The following is a 24,598-nucleotide window of genomic DNA, read 5'->3' as shown; positions in this document are numbered from 1 at the left end:
TTATGATACTTGATGATGTGCGTAGTGTATATATATTTCGATGAATGACGTACTTGATATGCTTGATGCACTTTATGGCAATATGATGAGTATGATGATTGTGTGATGTTTACCTTAATATGATGATAGTTTCCAGATTAAGCATGTTATACGGTGATGAGTGTCATATTGCATCATGTCGTTAGATCGACATAGGACACAACCATAAGGGCAGGAAAATGATATTAATATAAATATCCACGAGTAACAAAGAGATAGACTAGAGGGTTGTGTCAGAAGAGACCTTATGATGGATTTATAGAGACCTCATGCATATTGTATGTTCATAAGCATAGGGCTACTTCTCCTAAAGATGACGAGGGCAGACGTGCACAATATGATGATGAGTACGGAAGCACATAGTATGATGATGAGTGCAAATGCACACAACATGATGATGAGTTCGAATACGCACTGTATGATGATGAGGGTAATCATGAGGCGCATGACACTATGGGATTCTGCTAACCTTCAAACGTCGCTACAAATTAGCAGAATCCCATAGTGGGGCCACTTACTGAGTATTCTTCGAAATACTCAGGTCTTGTGCCACATCGTTTTTCAGGTAAAGGCAAGACACACTTGTATGGAGGATGACAACATCGTGAGCAGGCACTGTGACATGTGCATAGGGTAGATTCATATTTAATTTTCTAGTTTTAGGTTAAAATAAGTTGTTATGCATTTAATAGTTTTAAATTATTTTGTATTGCGTTAAAGTTCTTTAAATTTCAGTATTTCATATTTAAACACGTAAGACCATAGTTGTGTTTTCTAAAAAAGAAGTTGTTTTAAGCGCTTTTCGAAGTTTACATTATAAATAATGTTTATGTAAGAGTTATATTTCCACATTATAGATGAGTATGAGAGGTTAGCAACGACTCTGAGTATGTTGAAATTTAGGGTCGTTACATAAATAATAGCCCCCTAATCATAATTACATGTGCTTGTATTCTCTGACCCCAATAGAGGAGTCACTTGCTCATTATTTCTTTACTTCTATAATTCAGGTAAAGACAATGTACCTCTGTACGGTTTACGGCGACATCATGATTAAAGACTATGATACATGTATAGGGTAGTTGCATTTAATTTCGTAGATCATAGACTAGGACAGGGCATTACTATTTTTGCATTTACTTATATTTATTTCAATATTTCAGTTGTATTGTTTTAAACATTTTCTTAAACATGTAAGTTCATGACATTGTTTTATGAAGACATTTTAAAAAAATATTTTCGCATAAGAAGTTACGTAATGCATACAGTAACGACTTTAGGTAAGTAGAAAACTAAGATCGTTACATGAAGCCTCATTTATAACATGATTGCGTGTGCAAAGTTAGATCAACGAAAAATTGAGCAACAAATTGAAGCCAAAGTCAAAGATCAAATGCCTAACTAAGGTCAAGATCAAAGGCCTACTTAGCAATCATGCTTATTGAGGCCTCACAAAATTACCTGATGACATCGATTACAGGCGCTCAACAAGGTAACCTGTAACGGCCTAGATCCACCGCTAGCAGATATTGTTCTCTTTAGGCTTTCCCTTTCGGGCTTCTCCTCAAGACTTTAAAACGCGTCTGTTAGGGGAAGGTTTCCACACCCTTAAGAATGGTAGTTTGTTCTCCTCCCCAACCAATGTGGGACATCACATAACCTAACCATCGCAATCACAAGTATCCACTTCGATTACGGATTGATTCACCCTAATCAATAAACGCGAGATACTTCGAGATTACTCTCACTCGTCCTAACCTATCATATATTGTGGGGATTGGTTGTCAATCTATGTTATGCTATCTCTGTAAATGTGAACTGACCTAATTGAAAGCATGAAACTTAACTACTCATCATGACGATATGACCAAACTTCGAAACACGATTATTTCAATATTTAAAGAAATGAAAGACATATGATTGTTTTAGGTGTCTAGAAATGAACGTCCAAAAAAAATAAAGATATGTATTCTTTACAAAATGAAGTTTTTATATAGTGATAAACAACATCGAGATGTTAGCAACAACGTCGAGATACTGCCCTTTCATACAAGGGAAGACATTATAGTGTCGAGATGCACTCATAAAAGATTTAGACACTTCGAATAGAATAAAGAGGACTAGTGTTTTAAGCATTGAGAAACTTTGAACGTCCGACACAACATCAATGAGCAATATACAACGTCACGCAAAGCGTGCATTTCATTGGCTTGAAAGGTTGCATGCACACAAAGTAGCTTCTCAATGCTTCCTCTTTGGGATTTTTATTAATGTCCTAAATTAAAAAAAAAAAAAAAAAAATATATATATATATATATATATATATATATTATTAGCGGTATATAAAATATTTACTTTTAATTTAAAAAAAAAAATTTAAAAATTCTAATTGTTATTAATATCTCAGGCCCAACTCTTTTCACTCTAGCAGCCCAACCCACGGCCCAACTTTAATCTATTAATAAAAAAAATAATAATAATAAAAAAAGAAAGAAAAGGAAAATAAGAAAATGATAGTGTAAAAACCCTAGCCGCTTCTCTACACTCTTTTGCTTCAGGGGTGCCTCTCTTCTCCTCTCCTTTGCATTCGAGATCATTCAGTTAGTGAAGACGTAGCAGAGAAGAGATCATGGTGCACGTCTCTTTCTATAGGAACTGTAAGTATAAAGCTCCGATGCATATCCATTCTCATCTAATTTGTTCGTCAAAGATCTGTCATGTATGTTTTCTTTTTCATTACCGATTTTTTAGAACTTCTGTTTGGATTCCTTTTCGTTGTTTCTTCGATTGGGTTCTCCGATTGTGTTTCGCATACATTATGCAACTTTGTTGATCTAGTAGCTGGAAGATTTCTGAGGATTTAATTCGTTTTACTTGAATATTGGAACTCTTTTTGTGAGCTTCTGATGTTAGCTTCACTTGTTGGATCGTTGAGCATGTTGTAGAATTGGTGACATTGGGTTTAAAGGAGTTATGATGCTTGACTATCTTATCTCAGCTTTTTATTTTTCATAATTTTGTTCACTGCATTATGTGGAGATTAGTATATGATATAGTTCATCTTATGTGACGACTTATAAAACGTAATGCGTCTTCTTGGTGTTTTTGCTGAAAGCGGAGATAATTGTATCTTGGGTTTTATCTCTATGTAGATGGGAAGACTTTCAAGAAACCCCGACGTCCTTATGAGAAGGAGCGTTTGGATGCAGAGTTGAAGTTGGTTGGAGAATATGGGCTTCGTTGTAAGAGGGAGTTGTGGAGGGTTCAATATGCATTGAGCCGAATCCGAAACAATGCTCGGATGCTCTTAACGCTTGATGAAAAGAACCCGCGTAGGATTTTTGAGGGAGAGGCTCTGCTTAGGAGGATGAACAGGTATGGTCTTTTGGATGAGAGTCAGAGCAAGCTCGATTATGTCTTGGCCCTTACTGTGGAGAATTTCCTTGAGCGTCGTCTCCAAACTCTCGTGTTCAAGTCTGGTATGGCAAAGTCAATCCATCATGCTAGAGTGCTCATCAGGCAAAAGCATATAAGGTAGAGTGACAGAATTCATTTATTCATACTCTCTAATATCTTTCCTATGCATACCAATAACATTTTTCCTTCCATGAGCTATTCTCATTCGTTCTTACATCGTCGTACAAAATTCTTAGTGCTAGATGGTCAACTTTTACAGATATCTATATTTGTATTCTGAGGATTAAAAGTTGTTGTGCTGCTTTGCAAAATAATAAGTTCATTATTGTTGTGCGATTATTTTGAGAGTAGTTTTGGCTTGGCTAAGTGTACATTTGTCATAGGCAAGAAGTCTGGCATGTTTATTACAAGAAAATTTTCTCCCTGCCCAAAATTATTATATTTAGGAATAACATAGAAATGCCTGAGGAAAAAGCCAAAGGCATGCTTTGCGAGCAATATTTGTGGACTTATTTTTTACCCAAGTGCTCGAATGACGTTTAAAAGAAGTCGAGTTGAATTATCACTGTGATATAGGATTAAACACCTTTTATGCAAGTGTGTATACTTCGAGGTGCTTTTGATGTAATTGGATTAAACACCTGTGCATATTTCAAAGTGATTTTGATGTAATTTGACTCGTAAGTACACTGTTCCTCTATTGTGGATGTGAAGTTTTTGTTAATATTTGTCACGTTTCTCTTGTTTTCTTTAGGGTTGGAAGGCAGGTCGTGAACATCCCTTCTTTCATGGTGAGGGTCGATTCCCAGAAGCACATAGACTTCTCTCTTACAAGTCCGTTTGGAGGCGGGCGTCCTGGAAGGGTGAAAAGAAGGAATCAGAAGGCAGCTGCAAAGAAGGCTGCTGGAGGAGATGGAGATGAAGAAGATGAGGATTGAGTTATCGACTGAGAAATAATGAGATTAGCCCTCAATCTATATCTTTTATCTATCACTATTTATGAGGGAGAATATTTTATCTTTTTAGAAGTTTTGGTTAAAATACTTTTGAATTAGAGAACTCGTTTGTTATTATTATTGGTTTTTTGTCATGAGAATTAGCTTTTAACCTATTTGGTTTTAGTTGCCACAGTTTTCTGCATCACTTGAGCCACTTTGTTTTCCTCAATACTCCAATGCATTATGAATCTATTGCGTTGATTTAATCTAATTTGGATCGCAGCTTATTATATTCTGGAATCTGACCATTTATAAAGCTTTATGAATACCAGCTTGTGCTTTTAGCAGGTAGCGATAGATTGGAGAGGTTATTGAACAAGTGTTGTAAACAGTTTCACTCTTTTTTTAACCTCCCCTCATTCCTTAACTCTAGAATGGGTTGTTTCCAAATTTCGTTGGAATTTCAAAAAAGGGATTTTCTTTTCGTTTTATCGTAGAATTCTTTCCTGAGTTGTCGTCCGTTAGGGAATGCTTTTAGAACACTCATCAAACTTTGGAACGCAGCAACCTCACCTAGATCTGGCCAACATAAGAGGTGTCGTCATTGATACTTAGTTCCAGACTTGAGGATTAGAATTTGAGCCAAGAATCCGACCCTTAGCCTTGATGGAGCACAAACCCAAACCTCAGGCCCGTGTCCGAACCAAGTAGGTTCAGAACCCCCAAGCAGCCGTGGCCAACTAGGCAGCAACATGCCAATGGGGATCTCATGTATATTATATGCTCACGTTCAGCTATGATTAGTACACGCATATACTACGAGGTTATGACACAGTACTATGTGCACTCCCCTCCCCTCTGGTATACCGACAACGTGAGTGTACACTAGTTAAAAGCCAGGTCCAAGGGGTATGTATACATGCACACATGAGGTCCACGTGCATGTACATGGGTTATGTGTAGAGAAATACATCCAATTCTCTCTGAAATATAAGACCAAGGTCATGTTATGATGTTTTATGAAACGGTTGGTCTCAAATATGATTATATGCGATTGTTTTTCCTGACTCTAGTAATGGGGTTATTAAATATTTCTTAAAATATTTAGGTAAGGCATCTGTAACGGACGATGACATTGTAATAATGACCCTAACATGTTTGTAGTTCTTAAGTTAGATCGCGACATTATTTTATTTTTTTCCTTGTTTTATTTAAATTTCACGCTATTTATTTTCTGCAAAATTGCTTAACGATTTTATGGTGAATGTTTAAGTCTATAACATTGATTTGAAATGTTTTAAAAGATATGTTTGGTAAATGATAAAAACAAGAATTTAATGTGAAACGTTTTAAAAGATATGTTTGGTAAATGATAAAAACAAGAATTTAATGGAAAAATAGAGTTCTTATTTCATGGTTTTGTTAGTTTAAATGTGTATGATAGCAAGTTTAAAATTTCGATCTTTTTTTTAAAATCTTGTAATATCATAAAAGCAATGGAAAGTAACAAGAGTGTATATATATATGTATTATATATTTATATATTTATAATTACTAAGTCGTTTACAATAATTTTTAAATTTTTTCTTGGCAATTTTTGTGTGGAAGAATTAAGACTTGCGGTGTGAGATCTCAGATCGGTTAGAGAGATAAACGAAACATTTTTTACAAAGGTGTGAAAACTTCTCTATCTAGCATACACATTTTAGAATATTGAAGAGAAGCTCGAAAGGAAAACTCCAAAAAAGACAATATCTGTTAACGATAGATTTGAGTTGTTACAAATGGTATCAAATGGTATCGACGCCTGCGAGAGCATTAGGCCCCCCAAAGGGGGTAAATTTTCTTATAAGGGTATGGAGGCGTGGAAACCTCTCCCTAGCTAAGGCATTTTAAAATCTTAAAGGAAAGTCAAAAAAAAAAAAAAACTCGAAGATATCTCACAATTCATATGAAACTTCTCTACTTCTCAACTATGGAGCTTTGAGTAGAAATGATGGAAGTTTTCTGAACTGTTAGGTTTAGAATAAAGTAACAAAAACTCACTATTAGAGTCTCATAATGCAAATAATAATAATAATGAACAATGGTGTCATATTTGATTTGAAGAAATGGGACATTGGCAATCATTGAGTACAAAAACTATGGTTCACCAAGAAAATCAATTAGATTAGATCGACAATAAAAACACAACAAAACCTGAATTTGTCATATTCCCAACTCCCTCTGCAATAGAATCGAGGAATCTTCACTGTTAGGGAGATGGAGGCAGCCATTATAGCACATCTTCATGTAACACAACTCTAAAAACAGCATAGTGATGGTTTAAGCTCTTTTCACCCTGTAGTCTATGAACACTGCCCAATGCCCCGTCGTTAGGATTTGGGAACGCATAAAACACGCGCCTAACTCGTTGATGAACAAGCGCCATCGCACACCTTTAACAACCAAGAAAGGAAATATCACAAGAAATAAACCAAATGATTAGAATGTTGTACTAGAAAAAAGTTGAATCCATAAGAGTATGGTCCTAACATTATAGGGCACCACCCGGTCGATTTCAATTTAGCGTTTTTTATTCTACCTGTAGTTTAAACAAAATTCGGGACGATTAATTATTCTAAATGGCCTTTAACTGGTATGACTTTTTAAGCACTGCAAAAACAATAATCTTAAGAACTTCAAATATCATTCTAAACCGACTCTAAATACTAAAACTGGCTGTAATCTTTGAGGCAGTACTGAAACCTTCTAAAATCATTATAGCAAAATTAAAAACAAACTAGAGAAGGAACATTATGCAGTTTTAGCCTAAAAAATATACTTCCTACAACTAAATCTAAGGGTGGAGTGGATGTTGTAAAATGCGTAGCCACACAGATCAGATCATAGACAATGGTTGGGTGAAAAGAGGAGAGTAAGGATCCATTTTGTGAACTTACATAATACATGGCTCCCACACAAGATAAATGTCATAACCAGTGCATAGATAAGGCCTGCCTGATTTTGAACATATGCCTTCAATATCAGTACCTTCCTTCTCCTCGCTTTTGGCCTGTACAACACAACATAACTATATATTAATAAATCAATGCAAATAAAAGGACAAAGATATATACAAGTATGCTGCATTTCCTGAGAAAAGTAGGTTACTAAAAGATGGAGCTTAGCAACACAAAATCTTGGCTTTGACATTTCTTAATCTTATGTAAGGATGTTAGAGAGTAATCTCTTCTTTATAACTTGAATTTTTTTGGGGAAGAGAAACATCTTTATAATTAATTCAAAAAAATTTTCACTCAATAACATACATAGCTTACATTTTCGAGATTCGTCTTCTGTCTTTTTGCTAGGTTGCAGTGAGGGCCGATATCGTCTGTTTCAACTGATTTATCACCAATGGTTCCAGAAGTTGGGAATAAATGACGATCCCGTGCAGCAGAAGATTCAATAGCTGCAATAGCAGCATGCCTTAGAGGGTGCCAACAACAAGAATTTGATAAATGTTGCAACTGTTGGTCAGTCCATTGCCAGGGATACAAACACGAAACAGTAGAACATGATTGTTTCAATGTTTTCAAAGAGGCACTTGAGGGCAAATTTCCATGGATGGTGGCTCCATTGGAATCAAGATGAGAACCAACAGATTCTAGCCGATTTCTAAAGTCTATTTCCCCACCGGCATTGCTCGTGGAAGCATTCTCAGAGGAAATATGATGATCACAAGCACTTGCAATTACTTGCTTAACGGAAGGATCTACAATCACCGCAGCATTTACTACCTGCAAAATTTCAATAGAACAATAAACACCCTTCCCAAAACGAGACATAACATTAGGGGTTCATGGGGCAAATAGCATAGCTAGCCCTTACTTACCTGCTGCATGGTAATATTTAAGAGAGATGAGTACTTGTTTCTTAAATAGATAGTCTTTTCAGATAAGAAAATAAACTGGCTAAAAGAGAAAACATTTCTCTACTTCACTCCTCAAACACATAAATAACAAGATACTCGAAAACTGTTCAAACCAACTAAATGTAGAAGTTCCAAAATTCTAAAACTAAAATCACTAACTTATATTTTACTCAGAGGTAAAGTAAAGATACGTTTTCTTATCTGCCTTCTCCTCTCAAAAGACCCCGGGAGAGACTGCATCCCTTTCCTTCGGTAGCTAGTCTAGTCGAAGTCAACTGACTCACATAGAATATGGGGTGAGTTTTCACCGAGCTATAGGCTACCTTTCCTAGCTGCTTCTCTACATGGTCGTCTTTCTTCTTCCATCAGACTGGATCAAGCCTTTAGGTTGTTTAAGTAGGTTGGGCTAGGTTAGTTTGATCTTTTGGGTGAGTATTTGGCTCTGTCCAAAAGAGTTGAAACATGGCACAACAATTTTCAAATAAAACATTGCCTCCTGGTATCTAAATTCTAAAGAGTTAAGAAATCTGAAGGAACCCGGGAAATAAAAGATTAAAAAAAAAAAAAAAATCCAAAACTTTAGTTGACAATAAAATTAGAAATGCAAAATGAGAAAACAAAAGCTAATTCATTGTACTATCTACGCAGCATAAATTCAAATTGATCTTGGATTGGATACCAGAAAGGGAAAACCAAAGCACATTAACTAACCAATTTATTGGACTGTGCTAATTCTACAGCTAGTCGCATGAAGCCAAAAACTGATTGTGTGTCCTCTTCATTAAATCCGGTGATACCATCAATATTGCTGACATTCAGAAAGAGATGATAGAGGAAGTAAGTTCCAGCTGGTAGAATATTTATCTTTTCCAGAAGAAAAAAACTTTAAACCAACAAGTTATCACTGTCAACATAACTAGACCAACCACAGTCACGATATAGCACAACCATTGGAACTGAATTAAAACTACCTAACATTTAATTGAGAAAATAGAAAGAATGTCAGAATATTTACTATGTGGGTGGATGATATGATGTTGGCCAAAGCTTGCACTGCTCTTCCCATTCTTCTTTTGTTGTTGCTGCTTCCTTACAAACCTGGGTCACATAATCTAAAGAAGGTCAAGTATATCTCTATTCCTTGATAATATGAAGCAGTTAAATAGGATATCTCCGATTACAAAAGATGAAGTGTCCTCAAGAAAAACAGAATTCAATACCAAGGTGATCAAAATTTTGAAGGATGAGATCAAACAGCAGTCAACTGAATAACAAACATGAATAAAAAATTATCCTGTACCTTCCAGGGTCTGACACCACAGCTAAAAGTACTTAAAAGGAGTTAATAGGGGCACATAGAAATATTTATACATCAAGATATTGAATATTAGTTTTCAGATGAACTGAATGTTTTTGATTGATGTACTTTAATTATATCATGAAACATAATTTAATTAATGAACATTTCAATTGATAGGAGGACGCACCTTTGTGATAAAGGCACTCAACTGGTATGAAGTCACGAGCTCTCGTACGTCTTGAGGCATGGCATCCATATTGCTGTCGTTTTCACTTGCAAGACATAGGATCAATGCTATTAGAGTTTTTCCTGTAAAAACCTAATGATCAACAACTTAATTCAAGGCAGAGAATAAAAGAATCTTGTAGCTAAGAAATATCCAAGTATCCAAGAAAGTGATTATTGCAAACCTGCATTAGCAATAAAATAAATGGTGGCAAGCTAATAGAAAATCACTAACTATCCAAAACAAATATGGAAGAGAAAAACTTAAGTAATCATGAAAATAAATTAGAAAAAAAAAAAAAAAAAAAACAAGATTAGTTTGAATGATATTTGTTGGAGCATGAAATTTTGAAGTATGCCATAACATCTCATTTAGTGGCTCCCTTGGTTCTCTGCATTGAAGTATTATCATTTCTTTGATCTAACAGACACTTATAAACATGAAATTCCAGTCTCTATTTATTGCTTGTGTAAGAAAACTTGAGATGAACATTTAAAAATTGAAATTAAACGCAAAATAAACAAAGACAACTTCATAGGAATAATCATTGAGGAAAGGAACAAAATATCAGCAATAAATCTACATACCATCTTCAAGGTGCTTCTTCTGAACTCTCTTCAAATGGCGGAGATTTTCCAATGGCGCTATCCTATTTAAGCACCTGCGGAGACAAATTTTGGTCATTCAAAAGTAAGGAATCGATTATAAAATTATCATAAACTTAATTCAAGGAAAAAGAATGGGTTCAATTCAAATTGACATCAATGGGAATACTTCATCTTATTTCATAGAAGAACAAATGAGAAACCTCATGAAGAACAGATTGAATCAGTAAACATTGATAAGTAACATAAAAGCTAACCTTACAAGATTGTTGATTAACTTGGGCTCAACCACCGCAGCAAAGACATTAACTGCGAGATACAGACAAGAGACGAAGTTTGAGAGAGCACACAAAGTTCTCAGAAGAAACATACAATAAGATCTCATAATAAAACGTTAGGTTACCAGTGGGTTGTTGATCAGGTGGAATTGGCGGCTTATCCGGTATGTAGATGATTTGGCTCATAGTGTATGCTTGTTAATCCGAATTCCTAGAAGAGAAAAATGAGTTAGTGTTCTAAACTCATCCCGAGAAGACAACAAAAAGAGAAAACAAACAAGTTTAGAATCTCACCTAAACAGAAAGCAATAGACAAAACTCAATGGTTGTGCGGCAGAGAGCAATAGACAGCCGTGGACAACGAACGGCGACGGAATGCAACAAAAAACGGTCGGAAATGGTGCGAATTGAGGAGAAAAGCCGGAACTGTACGGCGGCGTACTTGGAGAACGACGGTGGCAGCAGTGGCGAGAAAGGAAGGAAGATGGTGGGTAGGGTTACCGTTACCCTCTTGCTCTTCACATGGGCGGGTATTGTCCATCGGTTTCGGGTTTAAAGTATACCACGACCCGCCCCAAACCCATATTTTTCCATTTATTATTATTATTCTTATTCTTATTTAATTTGAAATTCGCTTCTATTTCATCTTCCTTTTAAAAAATAAATTCTTTTAATGAGTTAGGGCAGAGGTATGTTAATGAGTCCAACTAGTGGGTTCATGTACGCACAGTGATCGGTGTGTAAAAAAATACTATGTATACAACCCTATATCCTAAAGAGAGAGAGTATTTAATGGCCAAGTTTGTAATTGAGATAACCGAGAGAAGGGTGTCGTTCTCCATTATCGTTGCTTAGGAACGATGTCATCAAAGTTATGTTAAAGGAGCTAATGATCATACGAGACAAGTGGGTTGTATCCCGATGTGAGCATTCTCAATTATGCTAATGAATTGATGTCATCCATGTCAACGATAGAGTACGACATATGGACTCAAATCCTTATGTGAGCTTACCTGCGCTAATCTCTCCACATGCACTAATGTTTGCCTCATTCCACTATTTTTTTTAGGCATATTCCACTAATTTCTTATTTTATGTAAGACGTATCATTCTCCCATGAAATAACACATTTTCACACATGGATCTACATCTCATCAGAAGGCGTATCGTTGATGGAAGCTCTAAACACCCCATGGCACAAAATGGATTATATTCTTGCTTGCAACTCTCAAAAGAAGAAAGGAAACTTGGTTGATGCTCCAATGAATTCAATTCATAGATGCAGGTCAGACCCGAAGACCCGAATTAGTTGTGAGATTTTAGTTATTCATGTAACATAAATATGATTTTTTAAAATAATTTTAAAAAATAACTCGATTATTCAATCTAGCTCAACCCAAAAGTAGAGGGTTGAGTTGAGTTGGATTGTGGGTTCTATTTGAGTTGTTCGAGTCACTAATCCAACCGACCCAAAATTTTTAACAATCTAGCTCAACCCGTGTTGTGCATACCTCACCAAGTCTAAGTCAAATCATTTAAAAATAAAAAAAATATTTATGTGCTGTTAAATGTTTGTATGGACCAAATGTTGTATAAAAGTCTTGTGAAGACTATTTGCAGAAAAGTCTCCCTTGAATTTGGAGTCCAATAGACAACTTCATATTCAACATAAAATAATCCCCTAATTATAAACTTGCATTTTTACATGACATGCCCTTTTTTCAATAGAATTGGTAAATGGAAAGTCAAAAGTTTGACCATTTCTATACTCTGACTTCTACTTGGTCTCACAGCACATAGAATGGGACCTCAAATGAAGACCTCCTACACAAGTCAAACCTTTTTTTTTTTCAAGTTCTTTCATAGAAAAGGATAAAAATGTCATGATGCTTTTCTCATAGAAGAACGATACAAGATTACAACTTTTGGAGAACGAGCTGTTTATCAATCTCACAAAGCAACATAACAATTGCTCAGTACTTCCACAAAGTTAAGTTGATCTGTCGGGAGATTATTAAACTAAATCTGAAGTCCGTCATTGGAGTAGCTTGAATGAAATGGATCATCATCCGTGGATTGCAATCAAAATATAGAAGTTTCATTACTGTTGTGCAAGGATGACCCACTCAACCATCACTTGTGGAGTTCGAAAATTTGCTAGCTTGTCAAGAAGTCATGGCTAAGCAAATGAGAGGCATCACGCTAAAAAGTGAAGAAGAAGCACTCTAAACAAGTAAAATTTGGAACAATAATAAGTCGCATGGATACAAAAATGGTGACAAAGGAAGAAGTCACTGAGGAACTACACAGCTTGGGAGAACTTAGAAGAACGACAACAAAAATTCTCAAGGGAAGAGATTTGAAGACATTTGCTACAATTGCGAGAAAGAAGAGTCACATGTTAAAAGATTGTTGGTCTAAGAAAAAGTCTGTCGAAGGCAATGCAGTAACCTCTGAAAAGAAGATAGAGGATGAGTGGAATGCAGAGGTACTATGTGCTTTAGAGAAAGACGAGCTAGCACGCATGACGATGATAAGAGGGCATACTGATCATGAGAATGACTAAATCGTTGATTAAGAATACTCAAACACATGATTGGAGATCAGAATGGTGCAACGGAAATGTGGTGGTCTTCAAAGAAGAAAGCGTAACCAAACTTGAACAACATTAAAAAAAAAATCTATCATAGAAGACTAGGAGCAAATTACACGTATTTGGTCGAATGTTGATGTTTTGAAGATCCAAGTGGCACTGATGTTGGTGAGTAAGAAGTGGCTCAACCAAACGAACCCGATGAAAATGAAACAACACATCAACAACATAAATTGCAAAAAAGAATTCAAAAGACAAATCCTAAGTATGTCATTGTAGTAATTATAAAAGATGGAGTTAAAGAAGCTAGAGACGTATGAAGAAGCATCACGATACTCAACCTGGCAGAAGGCGATTGAGGATGAAATTGAAGATCTCAAACTCATCTCTTGCTAGTGGGTTTACAAAATAAAGCATTCCTAGGTTGAATCAATAGAGAAATATAAGGGTCGACTTGTAGCTGAAGGTTCTCTCAACATTATAGATTAGATTATGATGAAATGTTTAATCTAGTAGCGAAAATCACTACCGTACGTGTCTTGCTAGCACTTGAGGCAAGTAAAAATTAGAAATTATGGTAGATGGATGTGAAGAATGATTTCTTATATAGAGAGTTTGACCGAGAGATCTACATGAACCAACCAAGAAGATTTGATAATAAAGCTCCAAGGATCTTGAGATACTTCAAAGGTACAACTGAGTACAATTTTTTGTACAAAAGAAGCGTGCAAGTTAGTTGGATGCTGTGATGTTAACTATGTAGGAGACAACGATACTTGAAGATCAACCATTGGTATGTGTTCAAGTTCGGTTCGGGAACAATTTCTTGGTGCAGCAAAAGATAACCAACAATATTATTATCAACTACAAGAAAGGAGTACAAAGCAATAACTGAAACAACTCAAGAAAGTACACGGTTGAAACTCTTGGTTGGTGACAGCAGAGAAATTTGGTAGAATTCTTTGAGAGAAGAGAACTTTGTATAACTACGAAGGAATGCTTAATTGATTTTCTAACTCTTCCACCAATGCCAATATACATATACATATAGGTAATTTGGGACATTTCCCAATACTATTCATTATCCAAGAGTCATGTACCTAATTAATTATGAACTAATGAACCTACATGTATCTATTCATACATGTACTTATAAATGTATCTGTACATGTACAAGTGACCCTTCAACACATATATCTATAAGTGACCCTTCAACACCCTCCCTCCAACTGATTATACAGAAATCAGTTGAGGACTTCACTTCATCTTCTTGAGCTACATCTTGGATTCTGCACATCCCCATCTTTCTTCTAAGTTTCTCGAACAATGGTTGTTTCAAGGACTTTGTGAATAGGTCTACGATTTGTTCATCACTTCGGCAAAAGTTGAGTTCAATAGTGCCTTCTTTACACAAATCACGTAGGAAATGAAATCGAACATCGATGTGCTTGCTCCTTCCGTGCAACATAGGATTTTTAGACAACTTAATAGTCGACATATTATCACAGTATATAACTGTCATACCTGATTTCTTCTGATTAAGAATTTCAAGCATCTTTCTTAATCAAATTGCTTGGCACGACCATGCTGCTGCTGCCACAAACTCTGCTTCTATAGTTGAGAGTGTTACAATAGGTTGCTTCTTTGAAGACCAGCAAATAGCTCCTCAACTCATCATGAAAATGCTTCCTGAAGTACTTTTATGATCATCTATATCACATGCATAGCGATGATTTCTTGTAGAATACCCCCAAATCAAAAGTTCCTCTCACATAACGAAGTATCTTTCTTGCTGCATTGAGATGTTTTTCCGTTGGATGCTTCATATAGCGACTTATCATACTAACTGCATACATGATGTCTGGTCTTGTTGAAGTTAAGTACCTATTATCAACCTCTCGCACTTCAATATCCTTGTGTAACTTCAAACCCAATTCTGATGAAGTTCCAAATGTGCGCTCATCCATTTTAAATTTTTCAAGCAACTCTTGAGCATATTTTTTCTGACAGATAAAGTTACAGTTTGAGTAACTTCTACCCCAAGAAAATATATCATCAAACCAAGATATGTCATTTCAAATTTCTTCATCATGCTCTTCTTAAAAAGTTCAAACATTTCTTCATTATTGTCGGTAAATATTAAATCATCAAAATATAAGCAAATAATGAGAATGTTACCTCCCTTTTCAGTTTTCACATACAATGTATGTTCATGGGCATTTAGTGAATCCCATCTTTTCAAAATGAGAATCAATGCGATTGTACCATGCTCTCGGAGCTTGCTTTAGACTGTACAAAGCTTTCTTCACCCTGTACACTTTTTCCTCTTTATCGTTTTGAACAAAACCTTCTGGTTGCTACACATATACCTTTTCTTGAAATTCTCCATGTAAGAAAGTTGATTTCACATTAAGTTGATAAATAGGTCATGATTTCTGTGCTGCAATAGAAATTATAAGCCTTATAGTATCTTGATGTGCTACTGGCGCAAATACCTCTTTATAATCAACTCCATACTTCTACTTGTATCCTTTTGCAACTAGTCATGCCTTGTACTTATCCACCTCACCATGTTCATTCAACTTGGTTTTGAAAACTCATTTTATTCCAATTGTTTTCTGCCCGGTAGGAAGATCAGTGAGCTCACAAATCTTATTCTCTTCTATGGATTTGATTTCACTGTCCATGGCTTCTCTCCATTTCTTCTCCTTTACCGCTTCTTCATAGAAAATTGGATCACTATCCATAAAGGATGCAAAGAATGCAAAATAAGCACTATCATTTGAGTCATAGTTCATCTCATAATCAATCATTCAAGTTGGTCTCATTCTTGTTCTTGGATTTCTTTGACTGTGATCATGATCTTCTTCTTCTACTGGATCTTCTTGTTAAGCTTGTGATGAGCTCTCTCCAGGCTCATAGTGAGGCGGAATAGTGGCTTGTTCTTCTCCAAGATCTAGAGGAATCTGCTGATTCACAGTGATCTTTTCTTCCCATGTCCAAGTCTTCTTTTTTGTCAAAGATTACATCGTGGCTTACCACCACCTTCTTTGTCAAAGGATCATAGAGCTTGTATGCCTTAGAAGTCTCGCTTTTCTCGTCAGGAACGTGTGCATATGCTATGCACCCAAATATTCTAAAGTGATCTACTGCAGGTTTCCTTCCACTCCATGCTTCTTGTGGAGTCATATCTCTAACAGAGAAAGTAGGGCTCCGGTTGAGAATGTGAACAGACCACACAATAGCTTCTGGCCAGAATTCCTTTGGAATTTCTCTTTTATTTAGAAAATTTCAAACCATGTTGAGAATGATCCTGTTCTTCCTTTCGGTCACACCATTTTTTGTGGTGTATATGCTGCTGTCAACTGCCTCCCTATGCCTTTCTCGTCACAAAACTTAATAAACTCGTTCGAGCAGAACTTTCCACCTCTGTTAGTTCTTAAAGCTTTGACTCTTCTTTCAGTTTCTGCCTTCATAGTAGCACAAAATTTCTTGAAGCAATCAAAGGCTTCTGATTTTTTGAAGCGCAAGAAATAAGTCCATATTTTTCTACTAAAATCATCAATAAGGGTCATAAAATATTTCTTGTTACCATTTGATGCTGGAGAGACTGGACCACATATGTTTGAATGCACCAACTCCAAAATTGCTTGAGCTCTTCTCGGTTTTCCAGATGGAAAAGAATTTTTTTCATGCTTTGCTACCACAGCTCTCACAATTCTCTGTTGGAGGAGTGATGTCTGGCAACCCAATCACCATTTCTTTGAAGACAACATCTTTAACCCTTTAAAAGTGTAGATGACAATACCTAAAATGTCAAAGCCAATTTGGTATCTTCTTGTCGAAAATAAATTGTTCTGATACCAATTTGTAGAAAAATAAAGCTACTCCGATACCAACTCTTGAGAGAAAAAACGCTCGCTCTGAATCTAACTCGTTTAGATAACTCTCATGAAACTTTAAAGGGGGTGTCAAAAGGGGGAGAGACAAGGAGACAAAGAAGTTCTCAAAAGATTTTTTTGTAGTACACACCAACTCAAACAAGTTTGCTTTGCTACTCTCTGTTGTTATTTATTATTCTCACTTGTTCTTTTATCTCTGACGTGTAGTAAAGCCCTTTTTATAGTTTGTATAGAGGCTAAGTTTATCCCATCACTTTTCTCTCTCCCATAAGCCATTTCCCTCTTAAGTTAAAGTAATGGTTTTTTGACCGAATATAAAACCAAAACAAATTCATAATTTTTTTTTCTCTCTCCTACATTTAAGTTTATTTCAAGAACAAAACTCTCCCATAAACTTAATGCTCTATTTGATGGTTCCACCTATGCCGTTTTCGTTTTCTCGAGCTCAGTCGTGGTCTTTTCAACTTTCTCTTCTTGTCCTCGATCGGTAAACTAAGGTTGTTCTTCTCTGGTGAGACTTCATTTGGATTTTCTCGAGAACAACCCATTTGAGGCACCAACTCTTTATTTCTCCTGTTCTCAGCCACGCTGAACTCAGATGTCATAGCTTCGTTCACTTTACTCAATTCCCTTCGCAAGTCCACAACGACATTTTCCACTTCCATTTTTGCTTCCTCCATTTGAGCTTTATCACAAGTGATTATCTCAATCGTGCGTCGTAAACTCACTGCCTCCTGTTGGACTCGATTCAGATTCACATCAACTAAATCTCTCTGTTGAGTTAACATCTCTACATCTTTCTCCTTCAATTTCGAATATGAGTGGGCCGCCAAATCTTCAATAATCTTACCAGATTCATTCAATAACCTCTTAACAAATTTTTCTCTTTCAACAGATTCCGATTCATAATCTCACTCTCCATCCTTTTAGTTGACAACTTCTTGCATTTCACCTTCAAGTCCTTTGTCTCTTCCAAAGCTCTTTTCTGATTCTTCTCCATTTTAATCATTTTCTTTCTCAAATCTCCTATTTCCTAAAACAATCCATCAGAATTAGCCTTAATTTCATCCCTCTCATAACAAACCTTCGTCCATTTCTCCCTTTCTTCCTCAACTTTCAACACAAGCCCATTATTCTCATCTTTTAATCTCCCAATCTTCACATTCTTCAATCTCTCACTCTCAACTAACCTACAAATCCTATCTCCCACTTCATTCATTTGACTCTATTTCTTATCGTCGGCATTCTTCTTCAAGTGGAGCTCCAAACCCTCTTTAGCCTGAACCAGAGCTCCAAACTCCTTTCTCTTCTCGTGTGTCTCCTTCAAAAAATGCTCGTTCAGTGATTTCAACATCTGCAACTGAGACTTCTCCACAGATTTATCCATGACAGTTTTGAGTTGTTGCTCTGAATCTCTGTTCTCCTCCTCATGATCTGGCAGTTTCATTGGCTCGTTCGCTGGTCGTATGGGTTTCTTCTTCGTCATTGTTTTGGGATTTTCAAGGGAATTTAAAGGGATTGCAGCTTGTTGGATTTCAATAATCGGCCGTGAAATCCTTTATTTTCGGTGAGAGGAAATTGTCGACAACAGGTTGTTGGAAGGAAAATAAAATGCGTAAAATAAGAAGAGAGAGAATGATGAAATTTTGACTGCCCCTTTAATTCAGGTTGTGAAAATATTGTGAACAGATTTCCTATTTAAATATAACCTATCCTAAAAATGGCGGGAGAGTGTGCCACTGAATCTGTGCCACTTCCTACAAAATTGCCGTCTAAAATTTCATTAATCCATTCGACGTGTTTGTCAAATGGTCAAACAGATAATTAATGTAATCGTGTGAATCTAAATAAGGGAAAACTCAAGTTTTATCTAACACAGCTTGCATTTGAATCATTTGTTTCTCATGTTCAATTTGCATTTCTGTCATCCTTTTTCTCCATTCCATTCTCTTTCTTCTTTCTTCCTCAAATTCTCTTTCCTGCCATTGGAGCTCTCTCTCTTCGAGCTCAGGCTCTCTGTTATTCGGTTGTTCATCCTTCTTCGATTTTATCATCTCCGATACCGCGGTTTCGCCAAATCCGCTGCGTATCACTTCATTTCTAACAACTTCCACTACCTCACGACTATCGCCATTGTCTTCGCACCGCCGTCTCCTTTTGTATTTGTCTCTTTGTTTTGGGCCATCAAGAGGATGCCTCCATTTGTTGTGTCATCCAAGGCTAGGTTGATGGATTCTTCCACCTTCTCTTTGGTTCGACAATCTCTTGCATAGTGACCCATTCTGCCACAATTGTAACATCTGTCGGAGTTACAATTATTTGCATAGTGGTCATATTTCTGACATTTATAGCACTGGACGTTGAAATTGTATCCTTGACCGCACTCTTGATTGCGTCCTCTTCCACGCCAATTTGCTTGGCTCGACAGTCTCTTCTCATGGTAGTTTTCTTCGTGACTATTGCCTTGAGTAGCTCGACCATTCCCGCGGCTTCCACTATCTCTACCTCGAAAATTCTGTGAGTAGAGTATCTTTCCATCCTTTATTGATGCCTTCTTTTGAAGCGCTTGATCGAGCGGCTCCTCCTCCTTTTTCTTGCGTTGCTCGTGTGCCTCGAGAGAACCGGCAAGCTCATCGACTGTGAACTTCGCTAGGTCCTTCGACTCTTCTATGGCACACACAACATTCTCGAAGTTGTCTGTTAACGACCTCAAGATTTTCTCCACAACCTGCGTCTCGGGTAACATTTCTCCGTTTCAATTTAGCTGATTCGCCACGGTCTGTACACGTGTAATATAGTTAGATACATTTTCTGACTCCTTCATCTTCATGCTCTTCAACTTGCCACGTAGAGTCTGGAGACGCACTTGCTTGACTCGGGCGGTTCCTTTGAACATCTTTTCTAGAGTGTCCCACGCTTCTTTTGAAGTAGTAGCCCTTGCAATCTTCTCAAAGCCCGACTCGTCAACAGCCCGGAACAACATGTATAATGCTGCTTTATCCTTTGACCGTAATTCCTTTAGCCCCTTGTTTTACGCCACCGTATAACCCGTGGTATCAATCGGTTCTTTGAAAGCGTCTTCGACCACCTCCCATGCGTCTTGCAAATCAAGAAGAGCTTTCATTTGGATGCTCCAATTCTCGTAGTTCGTCTTCGTCAATCGTGGTAGCGGCATTTGTCCCATCATGTTCGCCATCAGCTCTGATACCAATTTGTAGAAAATAAATTGCTCGGATACCAATTTGTAGAAAAATAAAGCTGCTCCGATACCAACTTGAGAGAAAAAATGCTCGCTCTGAATCTAACTCGTTTAGATAATTCTCACGAAACTTTAAAGGGGGTGTCGAAAGGGGAGAGACAAGGAGACAAAGAAGTTCTCCAAAGGTTTTTTGTATTACACACTAACTCAGACAAGTTTGCTGTGCTGCTCTCTGTTGTTGTTTCTTGTTCTCGCTTGTTGTTTTCTCTCTCTTATAATTTTTTCGAGCTAAGTTTAGCCATAACTGCCCCCATCACTATTCTCTCTATTTCTCAGTAATGGCTTTTTCACCGAATTTAAAACCAAAACAAATTCATAATTACTTTTTTTTTCTCTCTCCTACATTTACATTTAAGTTTATTTCTCAACACTTTTTTCTTCACCATCAAACTTCTAGCAACTATATTTAGCTTCAATGGATATAAGCGATTCGTGGTCATCTGTATCTTAGCAATCGATCCTCTTCTAGAGTCATAAATCTCACATTCATTATTTTGAAATGTGATCACATACCCCTTTTCTTGCAATTGACCAATACTAAGCAAGTTGACCTCCAGATCAGAAATGTAGAACACATTAGAAATTGATTCTACAAAGCCATTTCTAGTCTTGATATCTACTGTTCCTTTCCGATCACTTGGACTGTTGCATTGTTGCCAAGACAAACAGTGGTACAAAAATTTTCATCTAGAGTTGAGAAGAATTCCTTACAACCTATCATATGGTTGCTGCATCCAGAGTCTACGACCCACACTCCTTGATCTGCAATCTTCATTGCATGGAATGACATTAACAATGTTTCTTCTTCTCTTTACTCTGCAAAGTTAGATTGATCTCTTTTCTCCTTTTTGAGCCTGGTATAACATTCATTCTTGTAATGTTCAGGGCGTCCACATCTGTAGCATTCCACCTTAGACTTGTCAAAATGTCTCTTACCTTTGTTGTCATAATCGTCTCTGACTAGATCTGCTGACTTGCCAACGTATCCATTTTTTTCTCGACCGCCTCTTCCATGACCTCTGCCTCTTCTTTGCCCTCTACTTCTGGAGCTTGAAGCTTCACCTGGTGTGGATATCTTTAAGGCTTTTATCTCCTCTATTGCACTTGTGTGATTAAGCTTCTGCTCATGCACTAGTAAGGAGCTTTGAAGTTCATCTATTTGCATTTCTTCGACATTGTTTGCTTCTTCAATAGAACATACAATATAATTGAACTTTGGAGTTAGAGATCACAAAATCTTTTCTACAACTGCAACATCCGTGATTGAAACACCATGCATCCTCATTTTACTTGCAAGACTCATAACCTTGCCAATATAATCATTGGCCATTTCTCCCTTTTGCATTTGAAAATTTTCAAAGTCTCTTCTAACTGCTTGAAGTTGAGCATGCTTTACTCTCGTTGAGACTTGATACTTCCTCCTCATTGAATCCCCAATTTCCTTGGATGTCTTCTTCTGAAGCATCGTTTCCAATATAGTTCGATCAATGGACTGGAATAAGTAATTCTTGACCTTCAGGTCCTTCAACTTCGATGCTGCCAACCGTTGCTGTTGAACAACTAAGAGTACCTCACCTTCATTTGGCTCTACACGTCTCCATCATATCAAAGAACTCCTTTGATCTGAGAAAATTTTCCATCAACATCGCCCAATGATCATAGTGACCATCTAATCTCGAAATGGCGGGCTGAACATAGTTATCAACTTGTCTTTCTGCTATCATTCTTGTTGTTGCAAGATCGCTCTGATACTAGTTGTTGGTGACAACAGAGAAATTTAGTAGAATTCTTTGGGACAAGAGAACTTTGTATAACTATGAAGGAATACTTAATTGATTTTCTACCTCTTCCACCAATGCCAACATACATACATATATATATATATATAGGTAATTTGGGACATTCCCCAATACCATTCATTTTATCCATAAGTCATGTACCTAATTAATTATGAACTAATAAACCTACATTTATCTATTCATATATGTATTTATAAGTGACCCTTCAACACATGTATCTACAAGTGATCCTTCAACACTTTTAATAAAAAATTTGCACCAGAATGTTGATTACCCGACACCATTTCATTGTGACAACCAATCTACGACTTGCTTAGTAGAAAATTTGAAGTTTCATGCTAGAACAAACCATATGGAGGTGCACTACCAATTTATTAGAGAAAAAGTTTTAAAAAAGGAAGATGACCAAATGGCATATTTGTCTTAAAAAAAAATACTAAATACGCACAAATGTGAGAGTTTTTATTGTGAACTCAAACGAAGATTCTACTTTAAATTTTGAATTTAGTTTTAGTTTAATTTCTATATTACAAGATTTTACACTTCTACTCCAAACAACACTCATTTTCGTCATATATGTAGATTTTGTATTAATTAACTCAATTCTTTTAAACTCATTGATAATTAATTTAGTTTTCACTATTTATTCCTTCCTATTAAAGTTAATTAAAAAAATCTACACTATAATTATTTTAAATTAATCAATTGAAAATTAACACCCATCAAAAGTGAGCATAAAGTTTAAAATTAAAACTAAACTCCAAATAATTTGGAGTAGAAATACAAGCATAAATCAAATATACACGTGGCTCCAAATTTAGGTATTTTCCCCTAAAATAATAATAATAATAATAAATAAATAAATAATTGGGTTTAGTACTATATTGTACGGCAATCAGGTTTGAGTTTAATAATTTTTGGAATCCAACTTTCCATATTTATTTTTTTATTTTATAAAAAAGAAAAAAAAGAAAAAAAATTGAGCGAAGGAAGGAAGCTTCCGTTGTCTCAAAAGTGGTGCGATTTTGTCCCAATTTCAAGATTGGGCGGCTGGCTGATACCCAAATGTTCCTCAAAATTATAATACACGTTAAACGATAATTAAATTTAATTCCAGCTTGAAGAAGTAATTAATAATTATAATAATAACGGTTAGACAACCATGATCCTCCATGATGATATGACATTGTCGTTTTGAGCGTAAGCTCTCATGACTTTATTTTGGGCTACCCAAAAGACGTCGTTACAATGAAGAGAGTCTTTTTTGTTTATAAACCTATGATCATTCCCTAAATGATCATTCCTTAAATTAGCAGACGTGTAACTTTCATCATCAAACAATGACAACTTAATTACATTCAAGAATCCCATATAGAATGATGCGTCGTGATGTTATCCTCCCCCTCATCAAACCCCGACTCTTCCTCCAAACAAACTGCCTCCGCCTCCGCCGCCATCTGCATCCACATCGTCCTCGGCGAATCCAACGGCGACTCATTTATCGCCTGTATCTCACTCTCCGACAGCCCCACTCTAAATGGCGCCGCCCCGACCGGGTTCCTCATTCGCAATGCAGCCATCTGCGCCGCACTCTGAATGTCCTCTGCCCTCGAACTCTCAGGCCGGGGGAAGGTCTCGGCCAGCTCGGGGAAGTTAAGCTGGGCGTTACGTCCACGGAGGTGGAGTGCGGCGACGTCGTATGCGGCAGCGGCCATCGCCGGGAAGTCGTAACTGCCGAGCCAGATTCGGGTTTTTTTGCCGGGTTGGCGGATTTCCGAGACCCATTTCCCCCATTTGCGCTTACGAACGCCTCTGTAAGTGGGTTCCATGGGAATTAAATAAAATTTAAAAAAAGGGTTAAAAGTGAGTATTTTTTTTCTGAGAGTGTGAGGATTTTGAGGTGTTTAAATAGAGTGAAAGGGACAAATTTGTGGATCATGAGAGTGCGGTTTCGAGGTAGCTGCTAGAATGAAGTTGAAACATGCTGTCATTTGGAACACAAGCACGTTTTGTCTTGTCTTTCATTTTAGGTCAAAGCATGACACGGGTTTTACTGTCTCTATTCTAATTTTTATTTTTCTATAAAGTTAAGGTTGAGTGTCTTACTCGAGCAGCTCAAGAGATTTTACCTAGACTTGTGTTATTAGAAATTGGATTAATATTTATTTAAAATTTAAAAGAAAAAAAATGGAATTATTAGAAAAGGAATTTAATGGTTGAATTATTGTGTACGTGTGTGTATTGTGTTAATTATTGGGGTGTTTGGTTGTATTTATTTATTTGGAATGAAAAAATTATATGAAGAGAAAAGAAAGGTAGTGCTATT

General features: G+C 36.5%; 4 protein-coding genes across 6 annotated transcripts; 1 reads left to right on the top strand and 3 right to left on the bottom strand.

Moving 5' to 3' along the window:
* Positions 1 to 2,528: 2,528 nt before the first annotated feature.
* On the top strand, positions 2,529 to 4,649 carry LOC111452742 (40S ribosomal protein S9-2-like). Its single transcript, XM_023093598.1, has 3 exons — positions 2,529 to 2,696; positions 3,192 to 3,573; positions 4,211 to 4,649. The coding sequence occupies exons 1-3, from the start codon at positions 2,669 to 2,671 to the stop codon at positions 4,392 to 4,394; spliced, it is 594 nt and encodes a 197-aa protein (XP_022949366.1). The 5' UTR covers positions 2,529 to 2,668; the 3' UTR covers positions 4,395 to 4,649.
* A 1,813-nt stretch (positions 4,650 to 6,462) lies between these two features.
* On the bottom strand, positions 6,463 to 11,218 carry LOC111451991 (probable inactive tRNA-specific adenosine deaminase-like protein 3). Of its 3 annotated transcripts, XM_023092498.1 has the most exons (10): positions 11,014 to 11,218; positions 10,845 to 10,930; positions 10,699 to 10,750; positions 10,424 to 10,497; positions 9,798 to 9,919; positions 9,326 to 9,408; positions 9,022 to 9,118; positions 7,715 to 8,176; positions 7,337 to 7,449; positions 6,463 to 6,832 (listed from the first exon to the last, which is right to left on the bottom strand). In XM_023092498.1, exons 2-10 carry the CDS (start codon positions 10,903 to 10,905, stop codon positions 6,670 to 6,672), a joined length of 1,227 nt encoding a protein of 408 aa, XP_022948266.1. In that variant the 5' UTR covers positions 10,906 to 10,930; positions 11,014 to 11,218; the 3' UTR covers positions 6,463 to 6,669. The 3 variants fall into 3 exon arrangements, with proteins under 3 accessions (XP_022948266.1, XP_022948268.1, XP_022948267.1); XM_023092500.1 differs by lacking the exons at positions 10,845 to 10,930; positions 11,014 to 11,218 and having other exon boundaries at positions 9,798 to 9,882; positions 10,699 to 10,715; XM_023092499.1 differs by lacking the exons at positions 10,699 to 10,750; positions 10,845 to 10,930; positions 11,014 to 11,218 and having other exon boundaries at positions 9,798 to 9,929.
* Positions 11,219 to 21,284: 10,066 nt separating this feature from the next.
* Positions 21,285 to 21,938, bottom strand: LOC111452551 (GRB10-interacting GYF protein 1-like). Its single transcript, XM_023093329.1, has 2 exons — positions 21,764 to 21,938; positions 21,285 to 21,658 (listed from the first exon to the last, which is right to left on the bottom strand). Exons 1-2 carry the CDS (start codon positions 21,936 to 21,938, stop codon positions 21,285 to 21,287), a joined length of 549 nt encoding a protein of 182 aa, XP_022949097.1.
* A 1,645-nt stretch (positions 21,939 to 23,583) lies between these two features.
* On the bottom strand, positions 23,584 to 24,120 carry LOC111452674 (ethylene-responsive transcription factor ERF022-like). Its single transcript, XM_023093497.1, has one exon. It carries the CDS (start codon positions 24,099 to 24,101, stop codon positions 23,631 to 23,633), a length of 471 nt encoding a protein of 156 aa, XP_022949265.1. The 5' UTR covers positions 24,102 to 24,120; the 3' UTR covers positions 23,584 to 23,630.
* Between the last annotated feature and the right edge of the window lie 478 nt (positions 24,121 to 24,598).

The sequence above is a fragment of the Cucurbita moschata genome, unplaced genomic scaffold (assembly GCF_002738365.1).
Source record: "Cucurbita moschata cultivar Rifu unplaced genomic scaffold, Cmos_1.0 Cmo_Scf00014, whole genome shotgun sequence".
In the NCBI taxonomy this organism is placed as follows: Eukaryota; Viridiplantae; Streptophyta; class Magnoliopsida; order Cucurbitales; family Cucurbitaceae; genus Cucurbita; species Cucurbita moschata.
This window is presented reverse-complemented; position numbering and strand designations above follow the sequence as displayed.

What these genes read in the sequence shown, in the direction of transcription:
- LOC111452742 (XM_023093598.1), top strand. Translation starts at nt 2,669, where the DNA reads ATGGTGCACGTCTCTTTCTATAGGAACT. An exon ending in CGTCTCTTTCTATAGGAACT is followed by an intron (nt 2,697 to 3,191) that starts GTAAGTATAAAG and finishes ATCTCTATGTAG; the next exon opens with ATGGGAAGACTTTCAAGAAA. An exon ending in ATCAGGCAAAAGCATATAAG is followed by an intron (nt 3,574 to 4,210) that starts GTAGAGTGACAG and finishes TGTTTTCTTTAG; the next exon opens with GGTTGGAAGGCAGGTCGTGA.
- LOC111451991 (XM_023092498.1), bottom strand. Translation starts at nt 10,905, where the DNA reads ATGAGCCAAATCATCTACATACCGGATAAGCCGCCAATTCCACCTGAT. An exon ending in GAAGAAGCACCTTGAAGATG is followed by an intron (nt 9,920 to 10,423) that starts GTATGTAGATTT and finishes AGGTTTTTACAG; the next exon opens with GAAAAACTCTAATAGCATTG. An exon ending in AGAAGACGAATCTCGAAAAT is followed by an intron (nt 7,450 to 7,714) that starts GTAAGCTATGTA and finishes TGTGTTGTACAG; the next exon opens with GCCAAAAGCGAGGAGAAGGA.
- LOC111452551 (XM_023093329.1), bottom strand. Translation starts at nt 21,938, where the DNA reads ATGCTTCAGAAGAAGACATCCAAGGAAATTGGGGATTCAATGAGGAGG. An exon ending in CAAGGTTATGAGTCTTGCAA is followed by an intron (nt 21,659 to 21,763) that starts GTAAAATGAGGA and finishes GTTCTATTGAAG; the next exon opens with AAGCAAACAATGTCGAAGAA.
- LOC111452674 (XM_023093497.1), bottom strand. Translation starts at nt 24,101, where the DNA reads ATGGAACCCACTTACAGAGGCGTTCGTAAGCGCAAATGGGGGAAATGG.